At 49.1% G+C, this 27,595-nt stretch overlaps 1 protein-coding gene across 1 annotated transcript; it reads right to left on the minus strand.

Annotated features, from left to right (window-relative positions):
- Positions 1-438: 438 nt before the first annotated feature.
- Positions 439-27,595, minus strand: CCNI (cyclin I). The gene is made up of 7 exons (XM_008497395.2): positions 27,204-27,595; positions 13,466-13,622; positions 7,027-7,161; positions 4,470-4,544; positions 4,173-4,313; positions 3,136-3,366; positions 439-2,136 (listed from the first exon to the last, which is right to left on the minus strand). Exons 2-7 carry the CDS (start codon positions 13,577-13,579, stop codon positions 1,678-1,680), a joined length of 1,155 nt encoding a protein of 384 aa, XP_008495617.1. The 5' UTR covers positions 13,580-13,622; positions 27,204-27,595; the 3' UTR covers positions 439-1,677.

Consider the following 27,595-nt stretch of genomic DNA (forward strand, 5'->3'; position numbering starts at 1 on the left):
GACTGCACACACAGCCAGAGTGGGTGTTCTGAAGTACAGCTGCCAGGCTGTGTGGTTTAACTGGGAAAAGATGGGTAATTTAAGTGGGAAAGATGGGTGCTGTGAAGCCCTGAGCACCAGCACTGTGGGAATCCTGCTGGGAGGGGTGTTGTGCTCAGGGTGAAGCCCTGGAAAGGTGGAGAGAGGCAGCCAGGGGCTGGGTCCAGCATGGGGATGTGGAAGGGCTGGAAGGGAAGGAAGGTTCACACCCCTCTGGCCCCTGGAGGCCTTTCCAGGATGTGAGCTGGGACAGAGCTGAATCCCAAGGGAAGTTTTGTCAGGGGGGATTGTGAAGAAGGGGAAGGATGGCACTTGGGAAGGCATGAGCAGCTCCCCTGCTTCTTCCCTGGGTGGAACTCACCCTGGACTCAGCTGAAAAGCAGAAAAGAAGACTTGGAATCCAGGACAACTTTCTTTATTGCTACCAGAAGGCTTTCATCAGTACAATGGCTCCAAACACAATACCTTCCTCAGGGCTGTGGAGAGAGCTTACAATTGGGAGAGGTCGTTCTGAGAAAGAGGTGTAACACTGAAGAGACAAGTTGTTAAAGGTCTGACTCTTGGTTAGAAGTTACAGCAACAGAAAACTTCAGGGTTAGGGGTGTTTGGGTTGGGTTGGTGGCTGAACCTTGCAAACCTCAGGGGTGTGCAGCCACCCCAGCACCAAGCAGTGCTGGGCACGGGGGGAGCTTCTAAACACAGGGAAGGGGAAAAAGGACTCTGCAGAATTCAAGGTTTACACTTGACATAGAAGATCAAGAACTGGTGAAAATCCACACTGAGTGCAACGTTTCTTGGTGCAAACAAGGAAAAAAATACCGTTTTTGTTCAAGTGATACAAACTGCAGTAACTGCTTTCTGTGCTGGGAAACACAAACTGAACTTGGAGGAGTCTCTGTGAGGTACAGAGCACCCTGGCTCTGCCCTGCTGTTCTCCTCAGGTATGTTCACACTCCTATGCTTATTTTACTTAAGTGTGGAGCAGGTTGCAAGCATTTTGTTGTTTTTTTTTTCTTGACTAACCTTTAAATCCAGTTTTTAAATATTATCACATTTAAACACCAAAGTGCTAACAAAACAAAAAAGGTCTTTTTTTTTTCTTTAGAAAGGAAAAAGAGCTGGCACTGAAAGTCAGGTAGTACAGAACATCATGCACGAGACTTGCAGAGAATTAAAAAGAGGAGCAAGCAGAAAGAGAGCAAGGAGCAGATGGAAATGGGATCTGAGAGGTGTTAGTTGGCTGGGAAACCTGGAACAGCTCTGCACAACTGATGTGAGCTCTGGGACGTGAGGAATGGGTTACAATACACAGGAGCAGATAAACAGTGGAACTGACAACACTAGAAAGGAACAATTTCTTGCTACTTTTTTTTTTGGTTGGTTTTTGGGTCTTTTTAAAATTTTTATACTTTTTTGTGTTTTTTAAGTGCTTAAATAGTGGAACTATCATTAGCCTCACGAGGAAAAAAAACTGAAAAGAGGGTTGGGATTTTTTTTTTCTGTGGGGTGTTTTTTGTTTTTGTTTTTTTTTCCTTTTCTGGTTTTTTTTTTGGCTCCCTTCAGTTCAGCCTGACAAGGTATGGCCCCTCCTCCCCCTCCCCCAGCTGCCAGGTTCTGCCTGGCTCCTGGAGCTCAGGGCTACATGACAGACACGGGCTGTAAGGGCGGACAAGGGGAGACGCTGCCCTCCTGCCTGGAGACGTCAGCGCTGCAAACGGAGCCCACGGGCTCCAGAGCCACCACCTCAGGAGCTGTGTCCTCGTTGTAGAGACGTTTGATGCCATCGTAGAACTCGTCCACTTCCATCTCTTCCACTTTCCTCTTGGCTGAGGGTTGCTTGCAGCTCCCGGGAGCTGGCAGGCGCTGGTAGAGCCCGGCTGTACCTGAGACTGACGCTTCTGGCCCGCTGTTGTCCTTGGAGAACCCCGGCCCTGGGACAGAGGAGGGCTGGGATTTGAACACTCCTCTGTTACAGGTCACCAGGGTGTGCTGGAGGGGACTGTAGACATATACAGAGTTGGGAGGCAGAGAAGACTGCTGAGTGGAAAGGTGATGTGCCACCAGCTCCCGGCAGTGGATCAGCTGCGAGCTGTCCATCTGGAGAGGGGAGAGAAGCAAAGAGAAGGACATTGGGGGGTGACTGGCACCCAGGAGAGGGGCTCTGAACACTCCCACAACCCCAGCACCTCCCTGCTCACAGAGGAGCTGGAGGCAGGACAAAGGAAGTGATAGAGAGCAAAGACCCCTGACGCAACTCGGATGAGAAAACTGGGTCTGTTCAGCCTTGAGAAGAGAAGGCTCAGGGGAGACCTTATTGTGATGTTCCTGAACTTAAAGGGGGCTACAAATCAGCTGGAGACTCCCTGTTCACAAGGAGTCACCTGGGCAGGACAAGGGGCAATGGGTACAAGGTGCTCCTGGGGAGATTCCCATGGGACACAAGAGGGAAATTTTTCCCCCTGAGGACAGTCAGACCTTGGGATGGTCTCCCAGGGGAAGGGGGGGATTCCCCCACTTTGGGAAGTTTGAAGTCTCAGCTCTCTGGGGTGCTGAGAGATCTCAGAGAAACAATAATATCAGAAGGGTTGGAGCAGGGGATCCTTGAGGTCCCTTCCACCCTGGCACTCTGGGACTCTGTGAACTTCAAGTGATGTGGATCCCTGCTTCTTACACCTCATGGGAATAGTGGGGATGGAGAAGGAAACTTCAGATATGAAGTATTTTCACTGCATATTTTAGCAGCTTTCCAGCACTTCCAGCCTCCCTGTGTGCTTAGAACAAATGCCTGAGCAGCTGAAGAGGATTTTCTCCCCAGTGCGTTATTTCCTCCCTGATGCCCAGAGCCCTCTTCCATCAGGACACAAAGCTCCTCCCTGTGCCAGCTACTGTCAAGACTTGAGACTTCACAGCACTGTCCCACCAAGCTGTCCCTTGGGGCTGAAGCACAACCAGCCTGGCAAAAGCCAAACTGCAGGCAGAAACCAACAGGGAAGGATCCCAAAGGCCCAGAGGTGGCTCAGATCCCTGTGATGCAGAGCAAGATTCCAACCTCCTGCATCCCCAGGTCCCTCCCCAGGAGCAGCAGCTCCTCCTCACCTGTGCCTTCTGGAGCAGCTCGATGATGAGAGCCAGCCAGTCGGGGAGCAGCTTCTCCAGCTCCAGGCTGATGATGGCCAAGGCCAGCATGGAGCCCTTGAACTGCAGGAGCTGGTAACAGGCCATGCAGTGCAGCAGCTGCTTGCTGAGCACTGCCACGTGCTGAGAGGGGCTCAGCTTGGGCAGGATGGTCAGGAGCTGGGGCCTGCTGGACACTGCAACTGCGTGGAACTGGGGGGGGAAACAAGCACATGAGGCAGCTGGGGTCACTGACAGGCAAACCCCCCCAGGCAAAGCCAGGGCAGACCTCAAGATCAGCATGCAGCACCTCTGGGATGCACCAGGATCCTCCAGCTTAACCTTGGAGGCAATTTCCACAACGTGGATGGAGAGAAACCCCAAAGTATTGAACCTCCCAGGAGCTTTGGGGCAGCCTTTCTGGTGGGAGCTGGCATCTTGCACATCATCTGCCCAGGGCTCTGCAAAATGCTGTCCCTTCCCACCTTTCTCAGCAGCACAGGTGGCAGTTCAGGTGCCCCACATGAAAACTCCTCCTCAAGCAAGCAGAGAGGATGAAATCCAGCAGAGAGCCTCCAGACACCTTCCTTCCCTTTGCCTCCCCCTATCCATGAATCCAGCTCTCCAGCCATGCCTTTCTGCAGCAAACCTCTTGCCCAGCATGGGTCCTTTTTTCTCCAGGGTTGTACTGCCTGGCTTTGTGCTGCCTGGCATTTAGCTTTGAGCAAACCACTGGCAATCAGGACTTGGGGGCAAGGTTTTTGGGTGCTGTGAGTCTCAGCATGTGGTTTAACATGCCTCAAAATCAGGGCAGATGGCAGACCCATGTTTTGGAAATTGCCCTCAAAGTGTCCCAAGTCTCCTCTGCATCTCTGGCATGGCTTTTTCTTTCAGAAACAACTTGCATGGAAGAATTATGAAACACATCTTGAGGTCTCTGCTCCCCGACAGGCAGAGATTTTGTCTGGGTGCCTTATTTACACCAACAGATCTCAGCATGTAAATAGCCCCTGACTTACAATATGAAGGAAATCCAGTGGTGTAGCCATGTGAAGATCCCAGTTCAGTTTATCCAGGATAATCTTCTCCATTCTGCGAATTTCAGCTGGAGAACAACCACAAAAGCTGTCCCGAGCCAACACCTTCAGGACTGGAATCCTCTGCAGGAATCAATGCAAGGAAGAAAGGAGAGAACCAATCGTGACAGAAATCCCACCAAAAGGCTCCAGCCCTGTGCTGCTGAGTGTCAGGGGCAGGGCTGGGAGGGTGCAGAATCAGACAATGCCAAGGGAGTAGGGAATAAAAACCAAAATTACCTCATCTTCCTCAATGGTCTTTGCAGCAAGGAAGAAGCAGCTGATTGCAATACAGTTCAAGTACTTTGGACGAGCCTAGGGCACAGAAGAGCAGAGAAGTTTCTGCATGAATGTGATACAAAAAATGATCCATAATCCTTTTCTGGTTGGGCATCAGGAGCCCCAGGCTCTCAACTGCCCATGCAATGTGTTCTGGCTCAGCAGGCTGACCCTCCAGCCTTGCCAAGCAAATAATCCATGCTCTGTGACATTGGGCAGAGAGCAATCTGCCAGCCCCAGGGGGTCACTGCCAGCTGCTGGGCTGGAAAGAGCTCACATTTAGGTGGTGCAAAAGGAAGGAGGAAATCAGAAGGGTTTGATTGTCACCTGGCAAAAAAACTCTGCTGCCACTCCAGCTGCTTCAGCAGAGCTCTACTGTTAGTGGTGCTGGGAGTCAGACACAGCATGGGAAGGAAAAAAATGGTATTTAAAAACACTTTCCTTGCCTAGGCAAGTATAAAATGCCCATAAAAATCACCACTGTGTAATTCCATCCTGTGGTGCCCAGGGATTATCAAGGGACTGCTGATCCCTTCTGCAGTCAGTTGCTTTAGGCAAGGTAAGTGAAATTTGGAGGGGATGGGTGATTATTCCTGTGCATCTGAAAATCCTTTTAAGGGCCTTGGCTGGGGGCATCTTGGCACCTGCTGGAGTTTGTGCTCAGCTGCCACCTCTGACTGTCAGACCAAGGACTTCACTTCCACCATCAGCACAAAGCCAGAGACTGAGCTGGGAGAGACAACTATTGCTAGAGGGTGTCAGAACCCAGTGTCCCAGCCTGCTCTCCTGGAGGAGCTGCTCCCTTGGGGACTGCGAGACCCAGCAGTTTCAGTGTGTTCATGGTGAAGGGAAGTTCCTCTTAACAGCTGCTACTGTCTGAGATTTTTTTTGTTAAAAAAAAAACCAAGAGGAGTTAAGCTGCAGCTGAGGAATGAGGGCTTTATGGGAGAGGAAACACAAAGCCCTGAGCTGTCTGCACAGTGCTCACCCAGACAAAACACCTTTCCACATTCCTGCCCACTGCCTGAAGCACTCAGTTGGACGCCTTACTCACGTCCTCATAATTTCTTTGCAGACTCCTTGGCTGCTGCAAATTACCAAAAGAAAAGCTGTCCTGGAGGGCATGAGCTGCTGAGGGATTTAAATCTGTTTCCCATCTCAGCAGTTCATCAAATCAGCTTATTTCTCCTTAAGAAATAAAAACCTCCACGGCTTGGAATGCAGAGATGCTCAGTATTTATTAAACTGGCAGGGCAGGGACATGGGTGATGTCACTTGAATCCTGCCAGCCCCAGTCCCATGGAGCTGCAGGTGCCCAGGCAGTCAGTGCCTTCAGCTTCCACCTCCCCAGCTCTGCTGCTTGCCTGGGGATGAGCTCAGGGCCCCTGCAGAGGAGGCTGCAGCCCTGCTGAGCACTGAATGGCACTGAGCAAATATTCTCAGAGATAAGGGCTGCCCAGAGCCTGACCTCACAGGTCAAGGCCAGGGGTTTCAGGCTGGCCCATGGCTCAGTCCTTTGCAGGGGTACAAAGCACAGTGCCTGTCACCTTCCCTGGGATTTACAGGGACAGAGGAGTGCCAGACCCCAGCTCCAGGTAACCCAAAGGCTGATTTCTAGCTTGTCTTTTTCTTGTCTTTTTTTTTTTTTTTTTCTTTCTCTCTTTGCCTGCCCACCTTTCCCTCACATCTGCCTGGCTTCACTCACATCACTCTGAAGCTCTTACTCTGTCAGCTACCAAGTTGTAATGCACCAACCCCCCCAAAAGCAAGCAGCTCTGGCTCTATCTTCTTACCCCAACACCTCTTTCCTCCCCTATTTCCCTGCACTTGCACACCCAAACCAGCCCTCAGACATTTATTTGTTTCCTCCAGTGGGTGCTCCCACCCCTTCCAGGTGGCACAAATGAGATCAGATGCAGTTAAAACATCAGAGAAATGAAGAGGTGAGCAGGGACTTCCCTGACTGGTCTGACTCCAGGGCAGCAGGCAGCTCCTTCAGCTTCATGAGAGGATATAATTTAAACCAGACACACTTTTATCTAAAGCATAACCTCTCTGCAGCCACTTTCTTATGATTGTTTAAGGGAATTTTGTGATTGTTTAAGGGGACAGATGCTGTGCTGTGGCACATTCAGTGTTCAGACCAGGTTAAGAGTGAAGAGGAAGGGTCAGGATACATTCACACTGTGTTACATGAAGGAAATGAAATGGGCAGGAAAAAGGAGAAAGGGAAAAAACATTTTTAGCAGGTGTAAGCTCTGGGGCAGTGCCCTGAGAACTGGGTGTTCTCTGGCTACTTCCACTGGGTGAAAAATTCCTATGGAGATCTAATTCCCAAAGTCCCTCCTGGAGTAGTGCAGGTACCACCCTTTGCATGCAAGAGAGAGGAGGAGGGGTGAGAGCAGAGGGGGGGAAGGAAGTGTTGCTGTACAGCCCCCCAAACCTCAGACTGCACACAGGAACAGCTGAGTGTGGGTGGCAGAAATCTATTTCAGAAATCTATTCTGCAAATATTTACCTTTACTGCTGCTAAAAACCTGTCCAAAAGGCTGATGGCCAGGGCCAGCGTTTCTGGATAAAGGTGGAACTGGTATTTGAGCTTGGCCAGCCACTGAATGACCTCATCCCTCTGCCTTGGAGAAATGGCTACATCCTGTTGGAGAGAAAAACAAACTATTCTTACACACAGGCTCAGCCAGTCAGAAAAACCAAAGGTTTTACCTCCACAGGAGCTCTTCAGCAGGGAAACCAAAGCTCCTTTGGAAAGGGGAAGAACTGGAGCCAGTCTGTGTCTCCACTCAGTCCTTGCAGTTATTTACCCCATCCCCAGAAATCTGCCCTGGAAAAGACAACTTTCCTTACAGCACCTTCAAATGTGACTCAGGAATTTCACTGTTTGTGGGGAAAAGAGGAAGGAAGCCTTGTGGTTCCTCAGGTACTGACAGCATCCTCCAGTTCAGCTCTCAGAGATCTATTCATGTTGTAACCTTAGGAGCAGGCAGACACAGAAATGCTCAGCCTGAACAAAAGCAGCTGTGCTGCAGCAGCCAGGGGGATGCAGAGCTCCTGGCAGACACAAGAGGGGAGGGCCCAAGCTGGTGGTTGGAGAGGAAAGGTTTCTTTTACCTTCAAATTACAGGGATATTTTTAGCTCAGTATATGTTAAAAAAAGAAAATCAGAAACAGCTTCCAAAAGACCTTTAGCAGTATATTTAACTGTGAGCTGGGGGTAAAGCAGGTACAATGTCACCTAAAGAAGTCTGGGTTTAGGTTTTGTTGGTTCTTTTCAGATTTTTTTGGCCCAAGTCCCCAGCAGCATTGATCTGTTTGGGCAGCAGCTGGATTTCAGCCACACACAGATCAGCCATTGACATCTTTCCCTCTGACTTGCTTCAGAAATATTTACAGCTTTTCTAGAGCCTTGCAATTCAGCCAAGTGGGGGGACTATTCCACAGGGGATTAGCAAGGAGGTGTCCAGAAGTGAGACGATGCAACCAAACTGATTTCATCTGCTCCTCTCAGAGTGGTTGGGCTCTCTGGGCTGCTGCTGGGATGGTTTAACAGAAAGGGGATGAAATGCTGTGGAAAAGCAAACATCAGTGCTGGGCTGGGCTGTAGCTGCCCTTCCCATGGGGTGGGAGGGGGACATGGAGCAGAATTTTAGAAAATGAAAATGCCCAGCAGTGATGCAGAATAAATCCTTCAGAATTCACCCAAAGCAGCTCTTGTGTGCAGGTAGGAATGTGCTTTGTTATTGGGACTTTTGACTCCTGCCTTGGAGCTGAGTGTGAAGGCAGAGAGCTGTGGGCAGGACTGGAATTACAGCCCCACACCCTTCACCACTGCCTGCAGCTGGGACCTCTACACTGTGGCTTTTTAAAAAGCACCTACCTTTTTTTCTTTTTATTTTCAGGAGAGGAGAAAAATCTGTTTCCTCACTTCCAAGGAAATCATGACTCTTTCTAAAATCACTATTGCTGTTTAAGGGGGAAATCTGAGCCCAGGAGGGGCAGGACACCCCCTGGCTGCAGTGAGTTACTGGGAGCACACTGAACACACCACCCAGCACTAAGGAGTTTATGAAATGTTCTGCTGAAAACATGTTTGGGACAGTGGGAAATGGACCTGGGTCTACCTGAGGAGAAAAACAGGCAGTGCTCTGTTAAATATTATCCTTCTAGAGCACTCACTCCTGTCCTGCACAACACGAGCCCTGAGCTGCTGAACCTCCAAGAGGCAGAACAGGGAGGAGTGATCATTCACATGGAATTCCTCACTGGAATTTCATTGGTCCTGGTTTGAAGTGGAAGGAGACAGAGCTTATAACCATGAACAATGCTACAGGCTTTAAAAAAAAAACAAAAAAGGTTTCCAGCAGCTTAAAAGATTGTTTTGGCAATGCAGTACCTGGATCTGGCAGGTAAGCCCCACGTGTGTCTGCTGAAAGCAACCACCCCATCACAAAATAAACCTGGCTGGAAAAATCTGGCTCCTCAGGCACCTCCCTGGCCCTTTGCCAGCACGGGACAGGCTGGGGCTCCCTGGCAGTGTCTGTCCTGGGGTTGGTTTCCTTGTGCCTTGGGCTCTCTCCTAAAAACAGCCCAGGTGGGAAGGGGGAGAGCAGCTTTCCCTCCTGCCTCTGGGTCTGCAGCTTTCCCAGGATCTGTCCTTGTGTCTTCTCAGCCTTCCTGAGCAGTGGGAGCACAAAAGGCACACTCGCAGGAGTCAGCTTTAAATGGTAACATAAAGAGAAACAACTGCCCCTTCCATGGGGAAAAGAAAGGGTCTTTAAACCTCTAAAAAGCAACCGTGTATCTAAGCAAGACAGAAAATCAAACAAACACAAAGCAGCCCCACACAAGGCACTGCCTGCTTTCCCTGGGAAGGAACAACTTCCAAAGGGAACTCCCAGCTAGAGGCAGAGCAGGAGAAAGGCTCCAGAATAAAATCTGGCTCCTTGAGAACTGTCTGGGGAAGCAAGGGAAAGGAGGGGAATCTCCAGCTCTATTCTGCAACAGTACCAATGTTACAGAAGGGATTTTTGGGGCTGTTTCAGGGGACAGGCAGAAGGAATGAGACCAATCCCACTGCACACATAAATCCTGCTGCTACCTCCAAGCAGAGCAAGGAGCTTCTCACACAGGTGTATCCATCCATCCACCTTTATTCCTCACCCTCAAAGCTGTAACACAAATAAGAAATGCAGCCCTGTATAATTAATTAAGCTGTGAGGTCACTGTTCCTTAGTTATACAAAATTAAAAGCAAAAATGGCAGAAAGTGGAAGAAAAAAAGGAAAAAAGTCCCTTTGGGCCAGAAAGCAGAAGTTCCTCTTTGGTGTGGAGGTGTTTTCCCACAGCTGTTCCCCAGGTCTGTGTGTGTGTGTGTGTGGCCACAAATCCACTGTGCCAGAACACAGACCTCAGCACCCACCCTGAGGATGGCAGGGCAATTGTTTGGAGCTCACATAGTTCTACAGAGCTATAAATTACTGCAGTTAAGCTCACTACTTCATTTAGAATCTATCTCAAAAGCAACTTCTACATTTGTGTCTTCTAGAACAGCAAACACTGCTTTGTGATCACCAAGATCATGTACTGGAAACTGGTGTTGTACAGAAAGAAACTGCAGGAGACAGTAAGAGTGTAAAACCCACCACCTCTCAGCTGCAAATTAACTTGGTAATGTGCAAAACTCAACCTTTGACCAGGCTTTACTGCTTGATTTCTCAAGCCTTAATCACATGAACACTTCTGAGTGTCACCTGCATGCAGTGCAACCCAAGAGAGGGAAAGAGAGGTGATGGACAAGCTCACTCTGAAGCACCAGGAGGGTTCCAGGCTGAGCCCACCCGTTTTCTTCAGGCTGCAAAGTCCCTGGCACATCTGGCTTTGGTATATTGCAAACACCTGGAGCCACTGGAGGGAAACTCAAAGGGACAGACATGCTAGTAGGACACAGGAGCTTTCAGACAAAAAGTAAAAACAAAACAGGAAGGTTACATATATTATCAGGGCCAAACAGATGTGTCTTGTGCTAAAAATGCAAAGGCTTCCTGTTTCTGTAAATACTTTCTTCCTTTCCAAGACCTCAACTCTGGAACGTATTTGAAAGCTGAATTTGTTCTGCTTTTAAACATCAGAACCAGAAATGTGTCTGAGAGAGTCAAAACTGAAAGTTCACTCCTGAATAACAATTACAGCCTACCTCAAATCTATTATTAAGTGATGTTTGGAGTTGTTTTTTTTTTTGTAGACACATGCACATTTCCTCATTTGCAAACCAGGTGACTTCATTAAAACCCTTTCTGCAGGCAGTCCACCTGGGGAGCCAGGAATGGAAAGTTACCCAGGCTGCAGGGTGCCAGATCTGATACACAGAGGGATGCAGATTTCCTGACTGTCATGGGAAACACACAACACTTCCAAGACCAGGGAGGTTTTTCCAAAGCAGCCCTTTTCCAGAGGAGTAGATGCTAGGGAATGTGACCTTCTCCAGGAATTACAGAAAACCAGAGTAATTCACACTGCATGGCTGTGACTGCCAACATGAGCACTGCACAAGGGGAAGGACAGGGGACAGTTTGCAGAGTCAGGGGTCCCCAGGTGCAGGGACAGAGAGGAAGCCCTAAGTGCAGATGCAGCCCTGGGCAGGCAGCTGTGCTGGGGGTGCTTGTTTGGTCCCATCTGGCCTGGGGACATCCCACATGGGTGCACTCAGAGCTGCCAACCCAATGTAATGATTATTTACTGCTAGGAAACATTTAATACTAGGGCATTCTAGCTAATGGAAGTCAAGGTTAGGGACAAAGGGAGCTGGTTTCAAACTTGAAGAAAGGAGATTTAGGTTGGACATTAGGAAGAAATTCTTTAATTTGAGGGTGCTGAGCCCCTGGCCCAGGTTGCCCAAGGAAGCTGTGGCTGCCCCATCCCTGGCAGTGTCCAAGCCCAGGTTGGATGGGGCTTGGAGCAACCTGGGCTGGTGGGAGGTGTCCCTGCCCATGCAGGGGGTTGGCACTGGATGAGCTTTAAGGTCCCTTCCAACCCAAACCAGTCTGGGATTCAATATCTGAACTGACATGTAGGAAAATACCAAGGAAAAGGTTATTCTTTCTAACCTTTTACACAGCACAGTTTTACAGGTGGAAATTCCAGTAGAAAGCCAGAGGTGACAAGCACAGGGAGCCAGGAAACCTTCCCAAACATGGTCTCAGTGGTATTGCTGAAGTGCAGGGGAGGAAAGTGTAACAGATTGTTCATCATCATGACATAACTACCCACTAACATGACAAACTTGGTGTTTCTCCAGGCCAGACCTGGGGCTCTGCCAGCAAGCACAAACTTCACACTGGCTTTGGCCACCAGGCTGGTTCCATGCTTGATCCTACTCTGACCTTCCACACCAAGTCCTGTTAACTTCTCTGAGTATTCACTGGGTGAGGTGCTGTAACCCAACATGGCACAGCTGGGGAACCTCATCTCCCAAGGGTGACAGGGGAGGAGGGACTGCCAGGATGCTGGCTTTCGAGCCAACAGCCAAAGGTGCCAAGGCAAAAATGCAAATACCTGGTCCCTGTGCAATCTTCACACAAGAATCTGGTTTGTTTACACTCTCCCAGTCCCTCCCCTCTCCTGTTATACTATAATCTTATCTCCCTACATTATAATCACTAACTCAGCATGGAATAACAGGCTGGTTTACCAGAAACCAGGGGCTTACACTGCATGTAACCCAAAGACAGCCACAGCTTCAACACCTCTGACAACCAGGTCACTTCTGTGGAAACCTAAACATAACTATTACTGAGCCCCTTGGAAACTACTGGCACAGTAACAGCAGCTTCTTGTTTGCCAGACAGAACACACAACCACCACCCTGGTTACCTCTGACAACACCTGACATCCTTGCAAGGAACTCTTCACAAGGAATCAAGCCCAGCAAGGCTGGATCTGAGCACATCAGTGTGGTGACTTCTGCCCAAGCCAGCAACAAAGGACCAGAAACTCTGTGACAACTCTCCTTGTGTTTCATGTTGTGTTTGAAACAAACCTGTGGGGAGTTCACAGGCAGGAGGATGGGATAATGTGTGTGATGGGATCACACATGGTGAGACAGACAAGGAGCACAAGTCAGCTCAAGCTGGGTAAGGCTGTGAGTGACCTGGTCCACCCTCTGCTGCAACACTTGAGCAGGAGGTTGAACTACAGACCCTGCAGTCCCTTCCACCATGGATTTTTTTTTTTTTTTTGGTCCATTCCTATGAGAACTCAATGGGACAGGTCAGCACCTGGGTCTGCTCTCCCTGACATGAGCCTGTACCCTCTCCAGAAACAGTCATTTTTACAGTCAGTGGGGTTCTTCCTGAAGTCAGATCCTCACCTGGCTTCAGCTGCCCCAGCTGGAGCCCACCCTGCAGAATGAGGCTGAGTTGCACTAGGGAGGAAGCTGGCTTGGAATGGGAAGAGGGGCAGAGTCTGGCTGCTGCTGTGACCCTGGCGTCCCAGGAGGTGGGGTAACCATGGTTCCTGCAAGAACACATCACTTCATGGGGACAGCAACCATTTCAGTGCTGCTACCTGGGAGCTCAGCCCAAGAAAATGAAGATGTGTGTAAGAACAGCAGCAGAGCTGGTGCCTGTTAGGAATGGGCATTAGTTATTAAATTATATATTAGTTTTATATCTTTATAAAGTGAATTTAATGAAGGCAGTGTATGTAGGTGCTTGCAGAAGCAGCAGCAGGGATCTCACAGCATGTGCTGCACAGTGTGTCCCCTACCCCTGATGGCAGGCACGTCCCTTGGGTAAGAAGTCACCTCCTAGTGCAGAGGCTGATTTCCCAGCTCTCAGGCAGAAGGCAACTTCTGCACCAGTTCCAGCAGTTCACACCAAAACACACCAGAGGACAGACTGTGTCTTTACTAAGGTGAAGGAGGTGGAGGAGAGAGAGAGACTTTACCTGATTGGGCTGAATTTTCGGCACATGTGCTTTCCACATTTGAGCTTCCCTAGAGATTGCCATCTCCAGAAGGAGAGACAACCTCTGGCTCTCCAGGGGTCCTGAAAACTTCATGGTAACCCTTGGATCCACCTGCCACCCAGCTGGATACAGCTACCTGCAAAACCAAAGACAGCCTGGTCAACTCCAGAGCCACACCTGTCCAGGTAAGTGAGCAAAAGAAAGCAGAAAGGGGACTAAAGCTGCAAGAAATGGCACAGGCAAACTTGGCAAACCTACCCAAGGAAACCCAAACCCCTCAGCTCAGATGCAGATGAAACTGGGGCAAAAGTGTCCACAGGTCTCCCACACCTGCATGGGGTTTTAGGCAACCAGGCAAGCAGCACTGAAAAGCAGAGGTGATTTATGAAAAATACTTGAGAAGAGGGAGGAGCTCTATGGCAAACAAGAAAGGGATTTCAGGCTGCTGGTTGCCCTGGCCTGAATCTTGTTGGAATTAATACCTGGGGCTTCAAGGCAAGTTAAGACTGACACTCCGAAGGTTTTCACAAATCCCAGCCTTGAAGCCTGGGTGGTGCCAGCCTGACCCCAGCCCTCTCAGCAACAAGAGGAAGTTCTGTGGAAAATTGAGGAAGGCTTGTTTGAGAATTTAAATTATTTACAAGCTGAAGCCTGACACAAAGATCAATGTTTTCCCTCTCAGCCAGCAGGGTTTGTGGCTTCTCACAGAAGCTGTGACCTCTTCCATGGGCAATGCAAATGCACCAGGAAGTTCAGAAAGGTTCCTCTCAGGTCTGATGACTCTGAAAACATCCACAAAACCTGAGGGCACATCTCAAACATTACACAGGAAAAGGTTTTTTAAGGAGGGGGGAAGCAGCAAACAGGGTGACAGCCTTTGCAGACCAGGGAATGACCACGAGCAGGGTTAAATGACAGAGAACATTTCTGCAAGCCCTACATCATTCAGGGCCACCTGGTTCCACTGGCAGAAGTGATGATATAAAGCAAGTGGGAAGCAGAACACCTTGTTATACACCAAGCAGAAAGAGGGGGCTTGTCCTGGCCTCAGCACAGCCTCCACAGGAACAATGTGTTAAGGAACTTGTAAATTGGAGATGAAAACCAAAGCAGAGATAAGATTTATTTTTATTTGTTCTAAAGACAGCAAGTTTCCACCACCTGCTTCAACTGAAGAAGATGGTTTGATTGCAAAGGTTATTCCCATTGTTGTGGTGCTGCTACCACTCCTCTGCCTGCAAGTTTCTGGCTATGATTCTATCACTGATGCAAACCCATCCAGCCCAGCAGGGTAAATCCATAGGGAAGGGATTTAAACTTTCAATTCCTCCTGCCCAGCTCTTGTGAAATCCTCAACAGGTGGATGCTGGCCAAACTTTAACCAGGCTATTCTCTAAAGAGCAGCTTGTTAATTCAACACTTGATGCTGTATTTAGAGGAAATAAGGCAACATCTTGAGTCAAGAGAAAATAAACTAAATTCCCAGTGAAAACAATCAGTTTATTACAAATAATAACAACAGCAGCTCTGAACAGGGGAAGACTCAGAGTGCTTCCACAGAGTGAAGGGAAACTGTAAAACAAATATTTTCTTTATCACTTTGCAGGAGTTTTTAATGGGCAGGGTTCACCTAGAACCTGCAGGAGGCATAAACCCACACTCGAGTCCCACTTGTAGCCAGGCAGGTTTAAAGTGGCAAATAAATGCCAAGCTTCCCAGCCCTCACCAGAAACCCCTTTTATAATAGATTTATATACAACAATGGCTTCTCCTTGAACAAAAGAGAGGCTGTGCTGGCCTGCCATACCCCTACACAAGTCTCCCAGCAGGAGCCAAGGTGGTGTGGGCTGTACACATGTTTTCCAGCTGGAGGGAACACCTTGGATCCAGGGAAGTTGGAGAGGGAAGAGGGATGCACATTTCCAGCTCATCCCCCCCGGGGGCTTCATTAGAATCTCATTATCCTCCCATCAGACACCACAGGTTTCCACACTTTGGGATGGGCTGGGATTACCCCCCATCCCCAGAGCCATCAGCACTTCCAAAGGAGGAGTAAAGCCCTGGGAATGAGGATGGCAGTGATGGATGGCAGTGATGGGGGCTGCACTCCTGCACTGATGGAAACCCCCCCCCAAAAAAAAAAAGCAGTTCCAACTGCAGCTGCAGGGGAAATATTTGGTCCCCTCTGCCATGGAGAGCATCCACACAACCATGGACATGATGCTCGTGTTCATGCATCCACACCAGGGAGCAAAGCCTTCCCACCCTGCCACTCAGGAGTCCCAGGAAAGGGGTTTCTCCAGGTCTCTGCTTAGCAAAAAATGGGTGATTTTAATTTATTTACTCTATTTACTTACTGAGCTTGCAGGTTGGCAGTTGCTACATACTAAGGTAACATCCAACAGGGCACCAGCTACAGTCTCCCAACAACACCTGGAGTAGACTAAAGGTGTTGCACAAGGTGAAATCCAGGCATGGAGCAAACCAGGGAGGACAGGACCAGCCCCAAAGCTTGGCCAAGCCTGCAGCCACCATGGCTGAGCACTGAGAGCCTGGTGCCAGTGAGCTGCATGCTGGTCAGGAAAAAAGCAGGAGCTATATTTAGCCCAACCACATCTCCTAATCTGAAATATTGATGATCCTTCCTGGGTTTTACAGGAAAGAGAAAGTAATTAGCCACCCCTCAAATCACCAGAGAAAACATGAAAAATTTCAGGCCCAAGTGAGTGTCCTCAAGTGTCTTTGTTTGGGTTTTTTTTCTGTTGTGCCTGATGAACATTCTCATGAACATTCCCACCTTATTTACAACACAAGTGGGTTTCAGAGGCTTCTGGGCACAGAAAAGATCTCCCAGTTACCCCAACTGCTTTTTAGGTTGTTCCTGTGGTGCCCTGGGCCAGCAGAGAGCTCAGGGGTGTCCCTGGAGCACCCCTGAATACCAAGAGCCCTGCAAGGGCTGTTTTTAGTCGAGAAGTGATGACAACTCCTCGTGAGTTGCCAAGGGGAGAGAAAAGGGAAAAAGAACCTTTCCTTTTGGAACCAGGGAGGCAACTCAGTGAGGGCTGATGCACAATAACCTTTATAAGGAAAAAAAAATAAGAGGAATGACATGCTTGAAAGTTTCCCTTGGAGCAACAGTTGTGTGCAGACTTTTCCAGCAGTCAGAGCAGCCCAGGCACCTCGCCAGGCACCCCCAGGGCTGAAATGAGTTTGCATCTAAATTTGCATAGCTCTTAATCAGATAAAGAAAATATAAAATAAAATTAAAAAAAACCCATGCCTGCATGCTCTGAGTGTATGCAGGGCTTGACAAAACACTGCCTGGAGAGGATGAGAGAGGCACAGCCAGCATAGCTTCCCAAAACCCAGCACGTGAAGGTGGGGTGAAGACCATGGAGGGAACACTTTCTCTTCCCTGGAAATGCTGAAGTCCAGGTTGGATGGGGCTTGGAGCAACCTGGGCTGGTGGGAGGTGTCCCTGCCCATGCAGGGGGTTGGGACTGGATGAGCTTTAAGGTCCCTTCCAACCCAATGAGTTCTGTGCTTCTCTGATTCTCTCTGCTCAGAGCCAGGAGGTAAAACCTGAGCAGAGAAAAGCAAGGTTGAGGCTCCCACCAGCAGCACAGATACTGCTCAGTGCTCATTATGGGAGGCTTTTATACCACTGTTCAAACTTCCTCAATCTTCACTGGAAGGTCAACAGTGGAACTTCTTAGGGAACAGCTGGGAAGTCAGTAATGGAGCAGTGAGCTGAGCCAAGGCACTGGCTTTGTTCTGACATCTCCTGTGAGCAAGGTCACAAGCTGCAGGCTGGAGCCTGCCCTGCAACCAGAGAGTCAAAACTGTGCTGTGAGTTTGTAAGAGGCATTAAAAATCACCTGCTTATCCATTACAAATACCCTGGGCTGGTCCATATAGTGTAACCCACCTCATAAAGATCTCTCCTTTTGATTGGATTTTACAGCTGACTTTACTAAGAGAGGTACTTCCAGTTTCCCTAGAGAAGTGTTTTAAACTGCAAAGTGCTGCAGGCTACAGATTTCAAAATCAGTTTTGTGTCTGCAGGAACTGGGGCAGACAGCTACCTAGTCAGGAACACTTTTTAGTTGGAGGGTTTGTGCATTCCTGTAGGATGCAAAACACTTGATCATTCAGGGCAATAATAAAAATACAGTTTGGTTGAGGGTTGGGGTGGTTTTTTGGTTTTTCTTTTTAAAATATGGATCATTAACTAACAATTGACTTCTAGGACTAGAGGCAGTCTAAAAACCCTTTCTTTTGTACATAAATGCAAGTGGAAATTCTGGACAAAAGGGTAATTCCAACAGAGCTCAACCACCACACACATTTCTGCAGACCTTGTGTTTTCCACAACCAGCAGCTGAATCTGCTTCAGCTGTAGTGAATAATAATAATAATAATAATAATAATAATAATAATAATAATAAAGACTTAGGACATGAGAACAGACTTTTCTGGGCAGGGGAGGAAGGTGAAGCAGAGAAGAGGAGAAGAAGGAAGGTGAAGGAAGAGAGGAAGGAGGCTGAATATACCTCTCTGAGCTCCAGCCAGCCATCTGTGATTTCAGATGATAAAAGAGGGTTTGCACTGCTAGAAGAGAAGCTCCTCACTGCAAGTTGTGATTAGAAATCTCAAAGCTGTGGGTGGGGGTGTGTGGGATGGAGGTTAATTTTAGTATCTGGGGCTTTCTCCCAGCTTAACTCTTCCCTCACCCCGTGTCAGGAGAGCAGACTGGAAATAGAAGGCAGAGAGGTAAATGCCTCCAGTGCTGCTTACAGCTAAGCAAAAAGCAGCAGTATAAATGACTTTTACAATTTTACATTGGTTTTGTGCCACATAAACAGTTGTAAGAGGACAATGTTTCTGTAGAGTAGAGTAAGGTTTCCCATGAATGCCTCACCACTGGAAATCAATGCCTCACTGTCTTTTCAACTTGCCAAAGTACAACCCCACGGGACAGTGATAAGCAGAGGACCAGGATGGGTTAAAATAAACTGGGTTTGAGTTGTAGCAAGTAACTCATGTGCAGCCTGGTCAGTGGAAACAGCTTGACAGAGCTGTGAGACAATAGACAATCATCTTTCTCAAGTTAAATGACTGGGAAAATGATGTTTGGGAGTTTCAAATTTCAACCTGTAAATGAGTGAGTGTATTTGAAGCAATGAACTGTCTGCTCTGGACTGAATACTGAATCAGACCAGGACTGTGTTCCCCCCTGAGAAAACATAAATATGCCACAGGTACAGGATGATACTGCACATTGTCTGAGTGGTGCAGAAGGCAGGCAAGAGCCTAAATTGGGAAAGAGGTAATTTTATTCAGGCTGGGAAGTGAAAAGGGCCCTTGCCATTTGTCTGACTCACCCAGAGCTAACTCCCACAACCTGCTACAAAGGCAAAGCCTGTCAGATATTTTGGCAGCATGGCTCAGGCAGGCTCATGTACATCACACACTCGCCACTTCTTTTCCTCCAACCAGATTTCTTCCTGGGACTGCAAATAAAGTTGACCTCATTTTAGTGCTGGTTTTCCAAACCCAAGGATTATTTTTTTTTCCTAAACATTTCAAAGGAACCTGCCAGTGAAAAAAAAACATTGGGTGTGCAACTGCAAGTAGAGAAGGCAGAGCAATGTTTTGATGGGAGGGAAGGGAGGCATTTGGAAGTCTGTTTTGAAACAGAAATCCCAGAAAAAAATCCCAGAAAAACCCAGCAGCTTAGGAGAGGGCTACATCATGCCCAGCAGCACTGCAGGCTTCTCCCTACCATCTCCTGTTCAGAAAGGAAAGCTCAGAGGGAATTCGTCACAGCATCACAAACACTTCTGGATTTGTAGAGCAATGCAGCAGAAAACATCTCCAGCTCTTCACACTATTCCCTAAGGGCAGTAAAAAAAAATCATCGAGAAAACAGGAGGAATAATTCAGGGGGGAAAAAAAAAAAAAGCCTAGATGGTGATATTTCTAAGCAGGAGGGAGGGAGGCACGGATAAAGCTAATAAAAGCCAGACTGGTTCCAAGAAACCTTTGCTGTCCTTCCTTCCCCAAGCCTCATGCCAGACCCCTGGTTTTGCTATTGAAGGGACACTTAAATGGTATTTTTCCAGAATGAGGACTTTTAAAAAACAAGGTAGAAGATAAACTCCTGACTGAACTTTCAGACAATGCCACCATTCTCCCCTCCTGGTGAGCCAGGCAGGTTTCCAGCCCCAGCCCTGCCCTACCCCCTTTGCTGATGCCATGGGTTTGTGTTTCTTTTTTGTCTCAGCAACTGCCAAGATGAATCCATCTGCCCAGAACGGCCTTTTGGTCAGCAACAGCTGAAATGTTTTGTGCCACAGCTCGGGAGTGATGCAAGCAAGATGTTTCCTTTTCCTTCTGAGGCAGTGTGTGTGTGTGTGTGTGTGTGTGGCAACATACCAAGGAAAGTGTGGATAAAAGGTAAATTTGGAATCCAGCCCTAGGAGAGCAGCTCCAGCTGCAAAACGTGTGCGTTTGATGCAGAAGAGGAGATGAAACTCAATACACTTTAATGAGTTCTGCCTTGAGATTTTTGGTTTATTTGAACCTAAATATCAAAGGGAAAGCTATTAAGTGATGGAGGCTGTTTGCTTGCACAGATTAGATTAAGCAAAAACAAACCCCTTGCAGACAAAACCCCCCTATGCAATTTCATGAACACTTGCAAAAGAAAAGCTCACACTTCAGACCCTCTCAATGCTGTGGGCTCATCATCTGCTGCTGCTGTGATGCAAGATGCCTCCTGAAGATGTAACCTCCTCCCAAGGTTTATTAAAATCAGCCAAGGGACTCAGGCTATCACCTGAGGCAGGCTTGGGTAGGAAGGGTTCCTGCTATTTATTGTTTACTACACAGATGTCAGTGCCAGGTCAGGACTGTGAGCATTTATTGGGCTGTCACACCAAGTAAAGATGTGAGGTACCAAGGTTTGCACACCAGGCTCTGGGTTCTGCTTGGGGACCTTCTGGATCTTTTGGGGATGAGGTCCAGGATCACCAGGGAACACCTGGTGGAATTTGAGGGTGCTGCTGTTGCTAGGTAAGGGGAGACCACAAGGCTGTGGGGCTGAGGGAGGTTCTAGCAGCTTCTAATGAGCATGAGCAGCTGCCCCTAGTTAGGGAGGGTCAAGCACCCTATGAGCCAGCACTTGGGTGAGGTCTATATAAGAGCACCCCAACAAATGCAGAAGCTTCTGGAAAAGGCTGCTGTGAGGGAGGAACTGGCTCCATCTGTTCCAGCATGAACAATCTCAGGTATGTTGGTGGCACACTGTGAGGCAACTTGGATGTTGGTGGGGTTTTGGATGGTGCACTCCCCATGCTGCAAGGAGTGCCCAGGGCCTTTCTCTGAGTCTGGGAGAGATGGTCCTCTGTCTGCAGGGTGGATATTGCCCTGGAGGAGCTGCAGGAAGCTGTGCAGCACCAGAGAAGCTCCATAGGAAGGAGACAGGATCTCCTCTGGAGCTCAGGAGCTAGGAGAGACTCAGCCCCCATCTGCAAGAGAGAAGCAGGCAGTGCCTCCCTTCCCTATCAAGCTAAGTGAAACCTCTGGAGAAGGAGAAAGGTGGAAAATGGTGGCTTTTGTGACACCAAGAGGTTCCTGCCCCACCTAAGGGCTCACAGCTACAAATATATTTACCACCCCTGAAGTTAAGGAGGAGCCAGATGTCCCCATCTGTGGGTGACCTGACCCTAAATGGTACAAAACCTCCAGGAAGAAGGGGTGAGTGATTGTAATTGTGGGTTCCTTGGGTGACCTGGAAGGGTTATGAGCAGCGAGGGATGAAGTGAGGAAAGCCAAAGCCCAGCTCTATCTGGCACGTGATGTCAAAGTCCAGAGGGGCTTCTATAAGCATGGAGGTGACAAAAGGAAGACAAGGGACAATCTGGGCACACCAGGGGTTGGAGGAGCACTGAGGGGGACTGAAAATTGGCTGAGTGAGTGCACCTGGAGAGTGCTGCTCAATGGTACAACACTGAGCTGAACGTGGTAACCAGGGGCAGATCTGGGGGTCACCACTGGGTCTGGTCCTGTTTAATGTCTCCATGAATGATGTGGGAGAGTGGGCAGAGCATTCCCTCTGCAGGACCCAGCAAATGGGGAGGAGTGGCTGGTATGGCAGGAGCTGTGCTGCTATTCTGAGGGACCTGAGAGGCTGGAGAAATGGGCTGAGAGAACCTCCTGCAGGGTAAGTGCAAAGTCCTGCACCTGGGGAGGAACAACCCCAGGCACCAGGGCACCCTGGGGGGCTGGCTGGCTGGGAAGCAGCTGTGCAGAAAAGGCCCCCCCAGGGCATCCTGGTGGAGTCCCCAGCTGACCATGATCCAGAAGGGTGGCCTTGTAGTCCAGACAGCTACTGGTACCCTGGGCTGCATCAGGAGGAGCACAGTCAGACTGAGGGAGGGGGACCTTCCCCTCTACTCAACTCTAGTGAGCCTACACCTCAGTGCTGTGTCCAGCTCAGGGCTCCCCAGGACAAGGGAGACATGGACATACTGGAGAGAATCCAGTAAAGAACCAGTAATACAGTGAAGGGACTGGAGCATCTCTCTCATGAGGAAAGGCTGAGAGAGCTGGGGTTTGTGTGTGGAGGAACTTGCTAATAATGTGCATAAACACCTGAGGGGAGGGTGCAAAGACAGAGCCAGGGTCATGCCAGTGGTGGCCAGTGACAGGACCAGAGGCAACAGGTACAAACTGAAACACAGGAGGTCCCCTCTCAACATCAGAACAGTTTTTTTATTGTTAGGGTGCCAGAGGTGGACCAGAGAGGTTGTGGAGCCTCCATTCTTGGAAATAGTGAGAGGACACCTGGACATGAGATGGGGCAACTGGTTTTAGGTGGTTCTGCTTGACCTGGGGAGGCTGGACAAGATGACCTTTGGGGAGGTCCTTTCCAGCCTCAACCATTCTGTGATCTGATGGGCTTTAGGCTGAAAAGAGCTCAGCTGTATGATCCCCAGAGCTGCCCGTGGCTTCTTCAGGCAGCAAATACTGAAAGCAGAACAGGAAGGCTTTGACAAAAAGAGCAAAGCAAGCCTGGCATTATGTAATGTCTCGCTGGTAGCCTCCTCAAAGCAACACATGATTCACTCCTCCCATCACCCATCTAACTCGTTATAAATCAACAGCAACCTGAAGGAAGTCACTCTGAGGAAAATCAAGCTCACAAAGTAGGAGAGTGAGCAGTAATTTTGTAAAATAGAGGCTTGCAAGCTCGTAAAAGCTAACTCCACAGGCAAGGGCCAACAGGCATTCAGCATCTAAAGCATCATGCACCACTTTTTGAGTAATATAATCCCCTGAAACCAAATAAATACAATGCCTCTATGGGCAGAAACAGAGAAAGAGGATTCAGCAGTAATTCTTTTTGTTCTTTTGGTAGTAGTCAGTCATTTATATTAATGAACAGCAACAAAACTGAACAAATTCATACTCAGTTCAACACCCACATCCAAAAAAAAAAAAAAAGAAAGTAACTACAATGGCTTGATTCCTCTTGATGGCAACAAAAGAGAATTTTCTCTGGAAGTATAAAAGTATTTTGCCAGTATTTTGCTTTGCAGATTCTGAGTGGCTTCAGGGTAAATTATCAGTGATTGCAGCTAATATCAGGATACAGTGTGAGGCACTAAAAAGATAATTATGAGGAAATGAGGAATTATCTGCTGTTGAAACAATAGATCAATTATGAGGTACAGCACTGGAGCTGCAGAGCAGCATTCTTAGGCTCTGAGGGTACTGTCTCCTCTTTCCCATCAACCAAAGAAGAACCCGTAGTTATAAAGCTTAATTATTCTCCAGGAGTTTGAGCTCGTTGACTAATTAGCCTCTTGTTGAGACAATACAGCAAAGGAATGAATTCCAATTGTCTGCAAAACCAGGATGGCACAGCCCTGGTTCTTCCCTGGGCATTTCTGCCTCCTGCCCAACCACTACGAATGCAACAGCCCTGATATTCCTAGATTTAGGATGACTGAAACACAACAGTCCTAAGCCTGAAATAAAATCAACCTCAGGAAGGAAACCTTTTGGGGGAGGGGAGGTACTGATAAAGAGAATGTAAGCGTGAGGCAGTATGTGATAGCAGCCAGAGTTCCCTTTCTGCTGCTTCCACAAAGTGTGGTGAGCAAGGTCCTCCTCTGGTGCCCTCAGTGCAAGTGCAGACACATTTGCAGAGCTCTCAGAAATGGAGATGAAGCTGCATTTGATGGCCATGTTCTTACAGCAGTTGAATCCTTAAAGCAGGCAGGCTCTCAGGAGCATTTAAACCCCAAGATTTCCAGCCAAAATGGTTAGGAAGGTGAAGATGGAAGTTTAAGGGAGCCAAATTCTTGTCTCAGACCACTATAGGTAAGAGCTACCTCAGCCAAGAAACAGAATCTTGCTGGATGCAGCATAATACCACCAAAAAGACAGAAAAGCCTCTGGCAAATGGGTTCATCCAGCACCTCCCATCATCCTGGTAAAGAAAATGCTTGGATGTCTGGGCCGTTGAGCAAAATGGAGTATCTGCAGGAACATGTTATATGAGTGAGCTTTCAGGGGAGCTCACTGCATAGGAAGTGCAAACACTGGTTCCTAAAGTGGTGCTGATAATACTTGCAGTTAGTAAGCACACAGGAAGCAAAAATTTTGCATGACATATGCTTAATACTGAGATGGGAGACACCCAAGGTTTGTTTTCTACCTTCACCACTTCACCTGGCTTTTGTGGCATTTCAAAACCACTGAACAGCTGGTAGTGTGCTGAATCCCCAAAATAACTGCTGTCTCTTCTTCACTGAAGCAGAATTCCTCTTGAAATCCACATCCTTGAGAACCTGCATTTCCTGACTGCTCATGGGAGTGTCCTGGTGCTGAGTACTTGGATTTGTACCTTCTCTATCCCCACTGAAAGCTATGGGAGTGAAGGAAAGCAGCCACAATTTGTTCCTGAGCAGGTTAGCTCTAAACACCCATTTTACATCCTGAGGGGAGGGCTTTCAGGTTTTACACCCCTTTTGCTCAGTGTTGGAGATTTGCCTCTTCTCCCTTACCTATGTTTTGCTGCCTGCTTGGGCAAGAGTCCTAAGGGTAATTACTTGGCAATTAAAATGTAGTGACCAAGTTTTTCTGAAGATGCTTTTGAAACCTCTCTCTGGCAGACTAGAGAGCAATGTGAAAGAAACTGCAGATTGTCTGTCTATCCACTCTGTCACCCACTTTTTAGATGCTTAATTTACATCAGTGTGACAGCTGCACCAAATCTGATTTCCTAAAAGGTGCCACGTGAAAGCAGAAAGATTAAAACCCATTATATAGGTGCTCCCAAAGAGCCAGTTCAGTGTGAGGTCAAGATTAATTACTGCCTTAGCCAGCACACTGCTGCGGGTGTGCAAGGAAAGCATCTTTCCCACAGGCCCTGGGGGAAGGCAAGCTCCACCACACCAGTGCTGCTCACCTCCTCAGTTCTGCTGCCTGCCTCAGGTACACCAAGAAGCAGGTGAGCACAGGAAAGCTGTAAGGGGAAAATGGAAGAGGCAGGGGAAATGCTCAGAAGTGTAAAAAGCTGAACTGCTGACTCGAGAAGCTCATCCCAGGGCAATGACACAAGCAAGGGTAGGGGCACTGAACAGCCTTATGTTTGGACATAAACATTAAATTAGTGAGATCAGTAACAAATAATCTGAAAATAGGGAAATAACACTTTTTAGAAAGTAAATGCCAATTGTGTCTAAGTGTAATATAGGGTGGCAGCCAGGTAGCTCTGGATCCTGGTGTCTGGAAAACATCAGTCCCAAGACATGGCTTGTCTGCTCCCTCAGGTGAAGTCTCCATGAGGCCTTGAGGATGTAGGGACGTGGGACCATGGAACTACAGTCACTTCCCTCAGACTACACCTGAACCAAGACAAGCTCCTTTTACCAGCTGGCTGTGCAGAGGAGTGCAGGAGGGAAGGCTGCACAGCCAGCCTGAATGAGCCCCAGCTGGCCCCAGGCTCTGCTCCTCACCAGCCCCAGGAGGGGAGAGCTGGCAGGGGACAGGGTGTGTGGCACCCTGGTCCTGTGACTGCTCAGGGTATCCCACACCTGGCAAACCTCTGGCTGTGCTGAGGCATGCCAGTGTCCCAACCTGCACCCAGGAAAGGTTCCTGTTAGTGAGAGTGGAGCAGAAACAACCCAGGGATGTGCTGTTTTGTTCACCGTGGTGTCTCATCAACACCCACTGCAGCCCTGTGACACCCCAAAAGTGAAAGCCTGGCCCAAGCACACATCCACCCAGCAGGACCTTTTGTGGAGAGGGTCCTGATGAGGGAAAGCTTTCCCATGCCATGATAGAAGCCACCTCAGTGTTTTTAATTGAAGACCCAGAGCAAACAAGGCACAGGACCCCAAGAATACAGAAAGGACACAGTGAAAGAGTCAAAGATCAGTTATGCCCTCTCAAACTATGCACAAGCTCCACACAGGGCTTGGAGGATAATGAGAAATATGTATACCATGTGAAAGTCGAGTTCCTGCTGGGGAGAAGCCAAGAGATCAGCTTCCCACATCCCATGCCAAGGCTTGTGCAGGCACAGATGTGAGTGAGCTGTCCCCCAGCTTTACGAGCCAGACAAACGACTTAAAAACCAACACTGAAATCATTTGCAGGGCTCCAAAATCAAACCCTGGAGACAAGGAAAAGATGCTGTGATTTGCCTTTCAAGAGAGGAACTCCTACTCAGCCTCACCTTGCAAGACCTGGGCTCTACACACATATCCCCCAGCTTGATCTCAGGGCTGAGGCAGCTGGCAGCCCCAGGGAAAGGGGGCACAGCCCCATCTGCCACCCCTGCAGGGAAAAGGTGAGAGATGCTCCCCAGAAAGGGGAGCTTAAACACATTCATTTTGCTCAATTTCAATGGTTAATTGATAGAAAAACCAATCTCGCCCTCCTGGCTTTTCAAGGGGCTGCACCACGTACAGGTTGTCACAGCACCCTGTGGAAAAGACATTTTGGGAGCACACAAAGGCTGATGCTGAAAAGAGTTTTTTTGAAAATTCAGCTTTGAAACGGTCTTTTAACAGCTTGACTTTTAAGAGCAGGGAAGTATGAGGGATTGTGCCTTTTTTTCCCCTTTCCTTACAGGGTCAAAAGGGGAGGACAAGGGAACAGGTTTTTCCGTGTTTTGAAGCAAGTCTGCATGAAAGAACCGGCGGTAACCTCCCTCCTTGGGTTCACCCCAGTGGAGACAAGATTTACAGAACACAACCTCACTCTTCTTGCAAGGAAACTTCTCCCACAGCAGCCGAGACAGCAGAGAAAGAAAGAAGGGAGGGAGGAGGGAGGCAGGAGGAGAGCGCAGCCCATCTCTGCAAACAAAGTGCTGGCGGAGACAAGGGAACAAAACCCAATTCCCTGCGTTGCGAAGCGGGCTGTGACACAGAACCACACCTGGGGCAGGGATGCTGCTCATCAGGGGACACCGAGGGGACACCGGGGGGTGCGGGAGAACACGAGGGGGGGGGTAGCGGGCACACCCGCTTGCACACACACAGACACCGCACCGCGGGCAGGCTTCGCACACCCTCCCGCAACGCACACGCACCTTGATCGTTCAACGATGGGATGCACAGCGCGATCCCCCACACACACAACCCCTCCGCCATCCCCTCCCTGTGTACCCACCCCGCACCCCCCATTCCCGCCTCACCTCCCCTGCGCGGCGGCGGGGTGCCCGGCGGGGCCCGGCCATCAGCACCCCATAGCGGGGCGGCGGCGGCGGGGCTCCTCCGCGGCGCTTCAGCACCCTGCGGGCCCCATCACCGGGGCGGTAGCGGCGGGGGCCGGCGGGCTCATGTCGCCATGGCGGGGGCCGCGGCAACGGGGGTGGGGGGGGGAAAGATCGGTGAGGGAGGTGTGGGGGAAAGGGAGGCGGGCCGCCACCGCCGCCGTGCGGGGAGGGGAGGAAGGGAAAGGGGGAGGGGGGGAAGGATTTAAAATAAAATAAAATAAAAATTAAAAGGGAAAGGGGGAGGGGGGGAGCGAGAGGCAGCCCGCAGCCAGCCGCTCTGCGGGGGGAGCGGGGCAGGGAAAGAAGGGCCG

This window comes from Calypte anna, chromosome 4A (genome assembly GCF_003957555.1).
Source record: "Calypte anna isolate BGI_N300 chromosome 4A, bCalAnn1_v1.p, whole genome shotgun sequence".
NCBI classification, from domain to species: Eukaryota; Metazoa; Chordata; class Aves; order Apodiformes; family Trochilidae; genus Calypte; species Calypte anna.

What these genes read in the sequence shown, in the direction of transcription:
- CCNI (XM_008497395.2), bottom strand. Translation starts at nt 13,579, where the DNA reads ATGAAGTTTTCAGGACCCCTGGAGAGCCAGAGGTTGTCTCTCCTTCTG. An exon ending in GGTTTTTAGCAGCAGTAAAG is followed by an intron (nt 4,545 to 7,026) that starts GTAAATATTTGC and finishes TCTGTGCCCTAG; the next exon opens with GCTCGTCCAAAGTACTTGAA. An exon ending in AGCTGCTCCAGAAGGCACAG is followed by an intron (nt 2,137 to 3,135) that starts GTGAGGAGGAGC and finishes TCCCCTCTCCAG; the next exon opens with ATGGACAGCTCGCAGCTGAT.